Here is a 14,355-nt window from a genome sequence, read left to right on the forward strand (position 1 = left end):
CTTGTTTTTATTTTCTATGAAAAGTTGAATAATTATCTAATCAGTTTGCCATGAGAGAATTTTTAGCAGCTCTCAGGGATAGCCCCTTTCTTTCTTAAATGTGTACTATGTCTGCATTCTGTTCTGCAGAGAAATGGTCAATGCCTGGTTCGCTGAGAGAGTCCACACCATCCCTGTGTGCAAGGAAGGCATCAGAGGCCACACAGAATCTTGCTCTTGCCCCTCGCAGCAGAGTCCCCGCGCAGATAGCAGTGCACCTGGAACACCAACCAGGAAAATCTCTGCCTCCGAATTTGACCGGCCTCTTAGACCCATTGTTGTCAAGGATTCTGAGGGCACTGTGAGCTTCGTCGCTGACTCAGAAAAGAGGGAACAGATGCCTCTAACCCCCCGAAGGTTTGATAATGATGAAGGGGACCAGTGCTCAAGACTCTTGGAATTAGTGAAAGATATTTCTAGTCATTTGGATGTCACAGCCTTATGTCACAAAATTTTCTTGCATATTCATGGACTTATCTCCGCCGATCGCTATTCGCTGTTTCTGGTCTGTGAGGACAGCTCCAATGACAAGTTTCTTATCAGCCGCCTGTTTGATGTTGCAGAAGGTTCAACGCTGGAAGAAGCTTCAAATAACTGTATCCGCTTAGAATGGAACAAAGGCATTGTGGGACATGTGGCAGCACTTGGTGAGCCCTTGAACATCAAAGATGCTTATGAGGTAAATAGGGAATCATTGAGACAGGGGAGCGGGGTGAGGAGGAGAGGGTGTGGAACATGGGACACCTGCTGTGAATGGGGGGGTGGGTATTTCAAACTGAGAGGTAATAGGATCACTGAGATGTAATTTGCATACTTACTTAAAACTGGTATGTGTGATAAGAACTCTCCCTCTCTTACTTATTTTTAAAAAGATTTTATTTACTTATTTGAGAGAGAGAGAGAGAGCGTGAGTAGGGGGAAGGAGAGGGAGGGGGCAAGAATCTCAAGCTGACTCCGTGCTGAGCACAGAGCCCCACTCGGGGTTCAGTCCCACAACCCTGAGATCATGACCTGAGCCCAAACCAAGAGTCAGACCCTTAACCAACTGAACCACCCAGACGCCCCAGAACTTTTCCATCTTTTAAATGAGTTTCTTTACTGGTGCTTGAGTCAAGGATATGGGCATAGAGAAATCTTGTCTTGTTTTTCTCCTTCATGATAATTTCACATAGCTCATGTCACAGTTGTATTCTCTTCTCTTTTTACCTGCTGACTGTACATATCCTTATCTGTTATCTCCACGTGAACTTCCGAGGATTTTACTGAGATTCTAAAATGCTAGGTCTAAAAACTGTCAAAAAACCAAACCAGTAGTCTTTTTCCATTCATTTGTTCATTCATTCAAATTAATTATATTCATTTATTTGAAGTCCCATTGACACGAAAATCTGATTTTCTTTCTTTTCATCCTCTCTTTCATTTGTTTTGTTAAATAAATTTATGTCTTCAAAAAATGGAAATCATTGCTGTAAAATATTTCAGCGGAAATATTTGGTATTCTTCCACTTTTGCTATAATTATATATAGGTCTCTAATTACGGACTTAAAGATTACACTATATGATTCTTCAGATTTCCCATTTTAAATGATCTTTTTTATTAATAGAATTATGTTTTTTAAAACAAGGCATCTTAACGGAATGACACTTTGTTTACCAGGTTTTTCTAGCACCTTGATAGAACAATTGTTCTAGCTACCTGCTATGTGGTACACTCTAAATGTTCCGTGGTAATCCTGGCCTGTAAATCCTCTATGTAATTTGGAGCGGGCATTGCTGTTTTATTCATTCTTGTATTCCCGATGCTTAATACAATGCTTGGCACATAGTCAAGTCTTAATAAGTATTGATTGAATGAAAATTATGTAGTAGATAGGATAGATAAGTAGCATAGAAAGCAGATCATAACAGATGCCAGATTCCCTGGTAGGTTCAGGGAAACAGGAGATGACATTACTTGGAGAGCGGAGAAATGTTTCTCTGAGGAAGCAATGCTTGATATGGACCCTGGAAAATAGATAAGATTTGAATAGATGGGTTTGTGTGCATGGTGAGGAACAGATGTAAAGAGAAGTTGAAAGAAGCAACAGGGCAGGTGCACCATGTGGTGCTTGTATGGACATGTGTGGGCAACAGTCAGTGTAGACGTTGAGGAGCTATGAGGGCAGAGCCTGGAGATTCCTGGAGTCTTGAATGCCAGGCTGGGGGGATGTCTGTTGTCCAGAGCCATGAGGAATAATTGAAGATGGTTTGAAAGGGGGATTGGTATGATTGGTAGTAATGTGAGGAAGTGAGGACCTGAACCAGGCACTGCCTTAAAGAGCAAAAGAAGGGAATGGATTTCCAGTGAAGAGGTGGACTCTGCCAGAGTTGGCAGCTACTAGGAGATGGAAGTGAGGGGGAAGGAGGAGTTGAGGATGACTGAGGGTTTGAAATTGGGTGAATAAATATGGTCACTAGTGAGGAACACTGAGATATGATAGTTCAGGGGGGTGAAATCATGAGATATTTTTCAGAATCCACTCTATACAGCGGTTTATTCCGTTGTGATTCTTCATGGCGCTATCTCCATGACTTCTGTGAGCTCTGTAGTAACGTCACACCGTAGCTCACTACAAGAGGGGTATTAAGGACACAGCTGAAGGATTGCTGCCAAGTTTGCAGAATTCCCTTCCTGTCCTAGGTGACAGCTGGGTTTCCGCTTTTCAATAGCACCGGAGTCCCAAGTACAGTAGGACCATAAATATGCTTCAGCTTTGCTAAGAAAGCCTTCATTTGTCTGTGTCGTTCTAAGTTTCTGCAGCTCTGAGAATTGCTTCACTTATATGCATTTTTGTTTAATATGCTTGCTATTTTCAAAGTTTTGACAGTGTAATTTTTGTTTCAGTTAGTAATGATTTAATTCTAGTACTACTGTCTGAAAGAGGCCCATGTCCTTGATTTGCAGTACTTCCAGGGTGAAGCCTCTTATCCTGTTGATTCTTCATGTTGCTGCTTTGCCCTTGGCACCCTTGATCTGTGTTTACAGTGGCCTTAGCAGAAGTTATTCATGTCCCAGGAATTTCATTCTGAAGGTGTGGAGTTGATCTGTGACATACAGTTTCCATTGGTGTTGACAGTGGAAGTCAGTTGGCTAATGGATAATTCATTATTCAGCCCCACCCATAATTTGAATAATCACAATCGTGTCTCATAGCTTCTTGTGAAAGAAGTCAGAATAGGAAAATGCATTCTGTTTTCTGAGTCCTACCTCTTTAAACATGCATCTGTAAAAATGACACCTTATAGCAGTATTTCTTTTTTTTTCTTAGTACATTTTTCTTTATTATGTTATGTTAATCACCATACATTACATCATTAGTTTTTGATGTAGTGTTCCATGATTCATTGTTTGCGTATAACACCCAGTGCTCCATGCAGGACGTGCCCTCCTTAATACCCATCACCAGGCTAACCCATCCCCCCACCTCCCCTCCCCTCTAGAACCCTCAGTTTGTTTCTCAGAGTCCATAGTCTCTCATGGTTTGTCTCCCATTTCTTAAAGCCTATTTGACCACAGGACCCTTGAAAAGTTGCAGTGTAGCAATGGAAAACCACGAAGTGGCTGTGAAATATAATCATGGTCAGATTGAATCTAAAAATAAGTAATGGCCTCACAGATAAGTCAATTGTAAGAAGTGGTCAACATTTGATTCATTTTTTTAAAACTTTGTGACAATGATATAAATTTGAGAATTCAGCAATTTTATTACTAATAAGATAGCTCATTCATATATTTAAAGTATAAAACAAGATCCACAACTTAAACCAGTGATTCTCAATCAGACCACAAACACCAATGAGAGGGTGTCTGCTGCCTATATATAGATGTTCAATCACACAGCAACTCCTCCTGCATCAGCCCATCATTCATGTAACTTTCTTGAATGTGGCACAGCATGTATTTATAATAAGATATTAGCCCATAATAATCAGAACAACTGTATAAATGTTTGGTGTTCTCCTTCTATATGAAAACTAGATACTATCCAGTATCTAGAATGGGATGGTGTATTAGGGTTCTTCAATACATATATGTTTACATGAAGAGGATTATTACAGAAATTAGCTCACTCAATTATGGAGGCATAGAAGTTCTACGATCTGCCTGCTGCCTGCAAGCTGGACAACCAGGAAAGCAGGTGGTGTAATTCAGAGTCTGAAGGTCTGAGAGTTGGGCAGCCAATGGTGTAAGTTTGTTGTGGGTCTGAGTCCAAAAGCCTGAGAACGAGGAACTTCAATGAAAGTCAGGTGAGCAGAAGAAGGTAGATGTTTCAGCTTAAGCAAAGAGAGAGTGAATTTGTCCTTCCTTTGCCTTTTTATTCTGTTCAGACCCTCAGTGATTTGGATGATGCCACCCTGCATTGGTGAAGATCTTTGCTCAGTTTATTGATTCAAATGCTAATCTCTTCTGGAGACTTCCTTACACACATACCTAGAAATAATGTTTTACCAGCTATTTGGGCATTCCTTATCTTAGTCAAGTTGACACTTAAAATTAACCATCACAGATTGCTTTGAACACCTAGTTTCATTACCTACAGAAGCCTTAAGATTCCCCAAGATTTCCTGTCAAAGGATTTATATTGTCAAAACACTCCTCTTTCTCCAAAGTCAATTGGAATGCAAAATAGGCTCCTGTTCTGTTTCCATAGGACATCCACTCCATGTATACCATGATTTCTAGGGAGAAGACTTGCAGGGTTTTAGGGAAGGATCTTATTACCATTCATGCGGTCTCCACCATGTAGCTACTATTCTTCCCACCCTGATGACTTCATTCCTCCTTTTGTATTCCTTATCTAGATAAATCAGTCTCATCTCTCATTTTGCACGTCTCACTTAGTCGAGATGTTTTTCTTAAGAAATATGAGCTCTCTCAAATGAATTTCCTATGAATAAAATGATTTCCAAAATGAATTTTAAGAGAAAGAAGTAGCACTAGCAATTGTTTTAATCTTGATAAATCTACTAATCTGTCATGATCTAATTGTGCCCCATTGAACATAGTTCGGGAACTGGTATATCTGTCTTTGTTCAGTGGTCTAAAAATCTTTAGGGATTGTCTTAAAAATGCCACTCTGTGGAAGAAAACTAGCTTATAAATCGGCAAGACTACTATGTTGTTTTCTGTTATTGTTATTTTTATATAATCTCAAACTTAAGGAAAAGTTGTAAGATTGGTATAAAAAACTTCCATACACACTTTACCCAGAATCTCTAGTTATTTATGTGTTGCCCCATTTGCTTTATCATTTTCTTTTTCTATATACAATGTGTGTCAGTAATATATGCATACTATTTTTCTTTCATTTTTAAGGTTTTATTTATTTATTTTAGAGAGAGAGCATGAGCAGAGGAAGGGGCAGAGGCAGAGGGAGAGAGAATCTCAAGCAGACTCCATGCTCAGTGTGGAGACTGACGAGGGGCTCAGTCTCATGACCCTGAGATCATGACCTGAGGCAAAATCAAGAGTCAGTTGCTCAACCGACTGAGACACCCAGGCACCCCTATGCATAATGTTTTTCTGAGCCACTTAATAAGTTGGAAACATTTTTACTAAATATTTCAGTGAATATTTTCTAACAATATTCTTTTATACAATTATAATACATTTTTCAAAATCAGGAAATTTTATGATACAATGCTATTACCTAATAGTCTATAGTCAAATTTAGTCTGTTGTCCATTATGTTCTTTATAGTTACTTTTTCCTCTGGTCAAGGATCTAATCCTGAATTATATAATGCATACGCTTGTCATGTCTCTTTTGTCTCTTTTAAATCTGGAATAGTTTCTCAGTGTTTCTTTCTCTTTCTTGACATGTATTTTGAGAGTACAGGCTAATTATTTTGTAGAATGCATTTTGAGGAGATTCAAGTTAGGTACTTTGGGCAGAAATACCACAGATGTCAATGTTGAGACCTTGTTTGGTTTTCCAAACAACCATCAGTTCTTCACTTCTGCACCAGCTGAGTGTCCTACAACCCAGTTCAATTCTGATGCTAACTATTAGTAGCATCTAGTAACTAACTTCTGATGCTATACTGCTACCAGTTAGCACAGACTCCACAGTCTAAAGACTCAATCCCACTAGATTGTCCCCAGTTCATATACCAGCCACAAACAGGGTCCCCACATTTATGTCTACCTACAAATTAGGTGATTTCCCCACTCGGGTTCAATAATTTGCTAGAATGACTCACAGAACTCAAGGAAGCACTATTTTTTTTATTTTAATTTTTTAAATTTATTTATTTTTGAGAGAGAGAGAACACGTGAGCACAAGCTGGGGGAGGGGCAGAGGGAGAAGCAGACTCCCCGCGGAGCAGGGAGCCCTATGTGGGACTCTCTGTCCCAGGACCCTGAGATCATGACCTGAGTCGAAGGCAGACACTTAACTGACTGAGCCACCCAGGCACCTAAGGAACTTTTCATTTTAGACATTGTACTTTTCAGCTCTAGAGTTTCCCTTTGAGTTTTTTAAAATAGTTTTGTTTTTGTTTTTTTACAATTTCCCATCTGTTTATTATTAGCACATTTTCCTTTAAGTCCTTAAGTACATCTATCATAGCTGCTTTAAAGTCCTTGTCTGTTAATTCCAACATCTGAGTCATCTTAGGGTCATTTTCTGTTGACTACTTTTTCTCTTCATTATGCGTTGCAATTTCCTGTTTTCTTCACATATGGTGTGAGTTTTGATTGTATGCTGGACATTGTACATGTTTTCTTGCAGGGCATTGGATCATATTGTCTTTCTTTAAAATAGGGCTGACATTTGTTCTTCCAGGCAGTTCAATTACTGAAAGATCTTTTTGGCCCTGTCAGGCTTGGTGTTATTGTTAGGGTGGATTGAATTCCGTCTTAGGGAATGGTCCTTGCTCCTAAGGAGTGGTTATCTGTGTCTCAGCTGAATGCCTGAGGTGGAATGGTTGAGCTGGAACTCCAGTGTCTCCAAACTTTTCCCTAATTGGTATCACCATTCTGCTTTCAGCCCTCAACACATAATTTTTAGCTGGTTCTCTTAGAGTCTTGCCCTATACGTGTTTGAAATGCATAGCCACTCAGTCTTCTGCCACTCCTTTTATCTCTCCCCATAATCCCCTGACATAGCTCTCTTATTAGGTACTTTGCCTTGCAAATTTTAGCCACTTTAGAAGCCCTGAATTCCTTTTAGTTTCATTTGGAACCATGGCTACACTTGAGTACCGTCTGCCTTCTTGCCAGCAGGAAAATGCTCCCAGGAAGACAGCCAGAGTGGTTGCCCTGTGTCTTTCCCTTTTTCATGGTCTGTGGTTTAGTTGTCTCATATATTTGGTCTAGTATTAACAGTTTTCAGTAGGAGGGCAAGTCTGGTACCAGTTGCTTTATTTTAGCAAGTGGATATCCAAGGCTTAAGTTTTTTTTCTTTACACTGTCATGTTCTCATAAACAGTGAAAGGAATAATCCCAGCAATAGTACTGCTCCATGTTTTCTTTGGTGTTTCCTGGACCTAAACAGGTTAAAAATTCTCTATGTATATTGCCTTTGCACTGAGTGCATTGTTAGGAAAATTCTTTGAGATGCCAGAATTCACCTAAAGTGAATTTGAAGCATACATTACTCCCACCTCCTTCAATGAAGTGGAATCCAGGGCTGCTGTTGATTTTAAATTCCTAGTATGCCCCCAACGCTCCGAGAGCCCTATTAATTTCAGTTTGTTAAACTCTACTGCTTTGATTAGATAGTTAAGTTTTCTTCTTTATAAACTGTTCTTATAATTCAAATATTCATTAACAAAATAATTTCTAAGGATGCATTTTTATTCATATTTTGATTTTTAGCTTGTAGAATAATCCCTTATATAAGTTAATAATTTTTTACTTCTTTAACTCATCAATATCAGTGTCCTGTCTGCCTTTTTAGTATGATATTTAAGAACAATTTTTAAAAATATATTCAGCCAACATTTTCCCTGTGTCTCAATATAACTTTGAGCATGTTTAAAAAAAAGCAAAAATGCAGTAGTATTTATTTATAATATAAAATATTTATACTGATTTTATAACTTTTCTTTTGAAATTGTCTTTAATGCCAAGTTTGGTCTCTCCTGGGAAAATTGGCCTCGTTTCTGACCCCAGTTGATGGAACCTACTGTAATCATTTACTTCATTCACAGCTTTGGCTTTGCGTGACTTCGGACTAATTAAAAAAATAAATAAATGACTTTCAAAGATAAGGGTTTTCCAGTGTGGCTATTCCATATTCTCTGAAGGGAATTCCAAAAGCGGAGTTTTTAGAGCAGTGTTGCTATTAGGTTGAGCATGTAACTTCCCAAGGCTTTTGCTTTGAGGGAAACAACACTCCTTCAGATGTTTATGTTCTGGTATGTTTGTTTCCATTCTAATCTTATATCATATAGTAGTATCTGTCCATTTCTTGTAGTATGTTCTCCTTCTTACCTACAGTGTTTGTTTTAAACTATAATAAGCTAAAAATGATCACATCTGATAACTGTGATATCATTTGTTAATGAATTCCTTCATTTATTTAACAAATGCTTTTGAGTTTTTGTGCTAGTATTGGGAATACAGTGAAGGACCAAAAAAAAAAGCCCCTCCTAGAGTTTTCAGCCTAACTTGAATCTTCCCAATCTATTTTTGTTGTTGTTGTTAAAGATTTTATTTATTTATTTTGACAGAGAGAGGGAACACAAGCAGGGGGAGTGGGAGAGGGAGAAGCAGGCTTCCTGCTGAGCAGGGAGCCCGATGTGGGACTCGATCCCAGGACCCTGGGATCATGACCTGAGCTAAAGGCAGACGCTTAAGGACTGAGCCACCCAGGCGCTCCCAATCTAAAGTTCAAGGGATAATGGCCTATACCTTTCTTTCTTTAACCCACATTTAGAACCTTTACAACTCTCAGAAGTCCTTTGTGATTATTGGATGTGCATGATGTACTTTATAAAAGGGAAAAGAAATACAAAGATTAACGAGTTGTTTACAGTCTGAGGCCGTGCAGCTTTTTTTTATGCACACATACACATGAGAATATTTAAAATTCTTATGAACACCTGGGATAGAAGAACAGAACACTGAGGTAGTATATAAACAACCATTACGAGGGAAATAAAGTCAATATTAGGCAGGTCGTTTTGGAGTTGGTAGGTTTTAGAGGAGAAGTTTCAGAGCAGAGATGCTTTCCTTTGGATGGCACAGAAGAATCAGATGGTGAGATATGGGAACAGGCAAATTGTATTACAGAGGTGGACAGTTGCCACTTTTCCATGAGTCTAAGGAATGCTGTCTAAATTGGTTAATATTTTGAATTTCCTTTATTTCTGAACATTTGTTTGAGTCTGTATTTTTTTGTTTCTCATGAACACTAGCTACTAAAATACATAAATATATCTTTGTCAAAGATGATATGTACTTACATGATTTGATGTCTTTCCACTGATAAAATTGTCATTCAGAGCAATAAGGTAAGTCAAAGGTTAGATTTTTCTAATCTTATAAATCGGAAAAATCAAATCGATTTCTGAACAGGTCAGTCATTAAATTGAATTTCTTTTTCCTTACTAGGATCCTCGGTTCAATGCAGAAGTTGACCAAATTACAGGCTACAAGACACAGAGTATTCTTTGTATGCCAATTAAGAATCATAGGGAAGAGGTAAGCCAATTTTCCATTTTATAAAGGTCATTTGAAACATTTTCTTTTGGAAAAAAAAGTTTTACTTTGCATACTTATGAAATAATACTATAGTGACAAGTTAACTACAAAGTGCTTAAATGTTCTGCTTGTTTTTTCTTTTTTTTATTATTTAGACTTTAGATAGGGCTGAAGATAGAGACTTTACTTTGACTTAGAAATAGATTTCAGACATTTTATTTCCTTACCTCACCCCTATCACCACCGTAGGACCTTATTTTATCCCAAGATACATAATTGTTGTGTGGTTGGAATCTATTTCATATTATATTGGAAGTGTCTGAATAATGCTCATTTCATAATGGTTATTCAATTGTAATGGTTATCAGCTGATTTTGTGGGTGGATTCAAAATGAGGTTTCAAAAACATGAAAATTACAGCTAATTCCAGGTAAATTTCATTGTGAAATTATAACAAGCAAATGAAATGTTTGGGTTTATATTTCACCTAACTAGAAGTTTGGATTCTGTTAGCACTGAATTCCCTCTTCATTCATACTTACTTGAAAAAAAAATAGTTAATAAATTATCAATCAAATTGTATGTTTCAGTTAAATGTTCTCAACTCTGGCCGCACCTTACAATCAACTGAGGAACTTCTAAAATATAACCAATTAAATTGGAATCTCTAAGAGCAGGGTGTAGACACTGATATATTTTTAAAGCTCTCCAAATAATTCTGAAGTGTAGCCAGGGTTGAAAATCACTACTCTAAGTGAAAACAAATAGATTGAAAGTGCCCGTACTCGGGGATCTTAACCTTGGGCTGTACATTAGAATCACCTAGGAAATATTTAGAAATTCTAATGCCCAGGCTTCACTTTAAATCAGAGTCTCTGGAGTTGGGACCCAGGCATCAGTATTTTAAAGCTCCCAGGTTATTACAACATGCAGCTAGGTTCGAGAACCACCGAAACACTGCCAAAGATACTAGAAGCACTTTGATGATTCTATTGACTTATTTTCACATTCTGACATCTTTCCTTTCTCTCCTCCATCCAGTCCTTTACCAAGTCCCATTGATTTTTTTCCGTTGGAGTTTTTCTCACTTCAGTTCCTTTCCTTTTTTACCTACTGCCATAATTCAGATATTGTATAATGTATGTTTTCTTAAGAGGCTTCTATACGTGCAGCCAATTTCCCTCCAATCCAGCCTGCTATTTGCCCTGGGAATTTTCCTAAAACACAGCTTTCTAAATCAGTGCACCTAAAACATTAATGTGCACATGAATCCCATGGGGATTTTGTTAAAATGCAGTTTCTGAATTCTGTAGGTCCAGGTGAGACCTGAGATTCTTTTGTAACAAGCACCAAGTTGATGCCGACACCCCGAGTCTGCGGATCATAATTTGACTAACGAGATCCTAAACGAGTCAGTAGTCTCAGTAGTCTAAAATAAATTCTCAGTGCCTTAGAGTTGCTACATGGGTTTTTAAGGGGAAAGTTAATGTCAAAGTCACTAAAAATACCTGCAGTTAAAACATGATTATGAGATTAATTAATTACTCAATTAATTATTAATTGGCAAATTAATTGGTTAGTTAACTATGTGGATGAATGAATAAAATAGAAAAGGCCATACATGGATTAACGATGAGGCTGCCCAGATATGACAAATAAAAAGCATGTCCCATGCAATATTTGGGACATAGTTATGCTAAAAATTATTTGTTCCTCATGTGAAATTAAATTTGGCTAGCTTCCTGTATTTCATCAGATAGCCATAGTTATAAACCAGAGGCTGTGATTCTGTGCACTTGAGAAGACAGTGTTCAGCTTCCAGTTAGTTAAGTATACGGTTAAAATTGTGGCCTAAAAATCAGCCTTGTACTGGCCAAGAGAGCCAGCCTGAATCACGCTCTGATTAAACTTCTCTTTCTAAATAGTGCAAACAGCTCACCAGCACTGGGGACTGGGGGGACCCATGAGAAAGTGCAACAAAATCACCAGGGGGAAGGGTGTGGGGTTGCCCTTCTGTAAGAGAGCGACCGCAGGACATATGTGTTGGTCTCTTTATGACGACCTGTGAGGATGGTTTAAATTAAACAGGCAACAACAACCCCAGCTGTACTGAAGTATAATTTAACACGATAAAATCCACCCATTTTAAGTGTACAGTGTGATGAGTTTTGACAAATGTGCACACAGTCATGTAACCACCGCTGTAATTAAGACACAGAACATGTCATTCACCTCAGATATTTCCCTGTACCCCTAGCAGTCGATGTCCTCACTCTCCCTCAACTCCGGACCCCTAACAATCACCAATCTGTTTTTGTCTCTATTGTTTTTGCCTTTTCTAGAATGTCATGTAAATGGAATCCTACTGTATGTAGTCTTGTGTCTGGCTTCTTTCACTTAGTACAACATTTGTGAGGTTCGTCCATGTTGTTGCATATGTCAGTAATTTGTTCCTTCTTATTGGCGAGTGATTTATTCCATGGTGGGAATATGCAGTTTGACTATTCATTCATTCATCAGTTGATGGACACTTGAGTTGCTTCCAGTTTTGTAAAGCAACCCACTATTATGAAAGAAGCCACTGTCAGTGTTTGCATACAGGGCTTTGTGTGGACATAAGGCTTTCATTTCTCTTGGGTAAATATATAGGAAGGGAATTGCTAGGTCATATGGTAGGTGTTCAATTTTATAAGAAACCTCAAAGACTTTCCCAAAGTGGCTGTACCGTATGCATTCTTACCAGCAGCGTATGAGTTCCAGTTGCTTCACATCCTTGGCAACATGTGGTATTATCAGTTTTTAAAACTTTTAGGTGTTTTAGTGGGGATGATTTGAATTCGGGTTTTTTTTGTTTGGTTTTTTTTATTAGAGAGAGAGAGCACGAGCAGGGGTGAGGGGCAGAGGGAGAGGGACAAGCAGACTCCCTGCCAAGCAGGGAGCCCAATGCAGGACTCGATCCCAGGAACCAGGGATCACGACCTGAGCCGAAGGCAGATGCTTAATCGACTGAACCACCCAGGTGCCCCTAGGATAATTTGAACTTATTACATGAATATATAACCCCACTCTCAGCCAAGGGCTGTCTGCTCACTTCCAGATCTGATTAAAGTGGGTCCAGCTGCAGGCCCCAGATTGTGATTGTCCAGAGCTCCCCCTGAGATTCCTGCTGGGTTCCTGAGCATCCTGGTTGGCCTGCCTCCATGTTCCCGCATCCTCTCCTGCTATCTCTGCTTTACCCTCTAATGACTGGATAGGAAGCCAGGGGTCTTTACTGGTATCCCCAGAAGTTCTCTCACACCAAGCATTTCATGGGACAAAGAAGCCTTCAGCAACTTCACTGGACACTTAGTCATGTCACTGAAGGGAGGGTTTCTAAACACCGTTTTTTAAAGGCCTCCCTGACTCTCCCCATTCTCTACCTTCTCCCACCTGCTCTCTCCTCCCCCAACATTGGCACCACTCAGTTCAAAATTATTTCCTGTGAGTATTTTCTTCAGAGAAAAGGAATGAAGAGAAACAGAAGAATAGACATACTCAGCTGTGGGGAAAAAAAAAAAAGGAAAAAGTTATTTGGCTGATGAAGAACCAAGGCCAGTAAGAAGGTGCAAATATGACTTTCAGAATTATTTTTAAATTTATAGCTATGTAGACAAACCCAGGGCAGTGTTTACTTTCGTAAGTAAAGATTACATACAGAAGTACTCCTTTTCTCACAAAATTTTTGAAATTAAGATGAAGAGGCGTAAGTAAGGCTTTTGGGAGCAGTTGCTAAGACTGCTTCCTCTGGGCTTGTATTCCATCTTTACCACTTACTTGGTGAGTAGCCAGGATGGAATTGGTTAATCCCTTTGGTTTTCAGTTTCCTCATCTGCAAACTGGGTGTTATAAAAGGACCTACCTTGTTGTGAAGGACAGAGGCATTCATGTACGCTGAGGTTTTACCATAGTTCCTGGCATGCTTAAAGATGATCAATAAATGTTATTTTTTAAAAGGAGACATAGAACTGACAGAGCTTTTATGAGAAATAAGGAATAATAAAATTATATGAAGAGGTCATCAGCACTATAGGGTAACCAGCCAGCTAGGCTCAAATGATAACCAGTGCAGTCCCTGACTTAACTGATCTGTGACCCTCTAACTTTCAGCTTAAAAAGAAAAATGCTTTTTGCATAAACGAAGCAAAATTAATTTGATGCCTTCGCTTTGTGTTATTCCAGCTGTGCTGAGTAAGCCAATACTGATTCCAACTAATTACCAGCAAACCTAAAATGAAGTGTGATCTTATGAACAGTTGGTAAACGGTTTATTTTACTGATTGTTTACAAAATGTCCTCGTACTTTTTAATGACCCCTTAAGACAAAGGCACTGACCCTGGAAAGCTGCTTGAATGGAGAAGCTGAATATTGAATGCTAAAGTCTGAACTATAACATAGTCCAGGAAATTGAGGAAGATCTTTAAGATTCAGCGAAATATATAGGGGAACCCTCCTACACTGTTGGTGGGAATGTAAGCTGGTGCAGCCACTCTGGAAAACTGTATGGAGGTTCCTCAAAAAGTTGAAAATAGAGCTACCATACGATCCAGCAATTGCACTACTGGGTATTTACCCCAAAGATACAAAA

General features: G+C 38.8%; 1 protein-coding gene and 1 long non-coding RNA gene across 5 annotated transcripts in view; both read left to right on the plus strand.

The window, feature by feature from the left end:
• LOC145720273 (uncharacterized) overlaps positions 1–14,355 on the plus strand; it is a 332,443-nt gene that overhangs the window by 145,166 nt on the left and 172,922 nt on the right. The window lies entirely within an intron of this gene.
• The window catches only part of PDE5A (phosphodiesterase 5A), a 145,363-nt gene that overhangs the window by 21,387 nt on the left and 109,621 nt on the right, over positions 1–14,355 (plus strand). For all 4 annotated transcript variants that reach the window (XR_014143157.1, XR_014143156.1, XM_006740607.3 and 1 more), the window contains exons 2-3: positions 130–718; positions 9,641–9,730. Coding sequence is in view for 2 of the 4 variants with exons in the window: in XM_006740607.3 (XP_006740670.1) it covers positions 130–718; positions 9,641–9,730 (679 nt within the window). In the remaining 2 variants the exon portion in view is untranslated. The remainder of the gene's footprint in view (positions 1–129; positions 719–9,640; positions 9,731–14,355) is intronic.

Source organism: Leptonychotes weddellii, chromosome 2, assembly GCF_054177405.1.
Source record: "Leptonychotes weddellii isolate Sample4059 chromosome 2, ASM5417740v2, whole genome shotgun sequence".
Classification (NCBI taxonomy): Eukaryota; Metazoa; Chordata; class Mammalia; order Carnivora; family Phocidae; genus Leptonychotes; species Leptonychotes weddellii.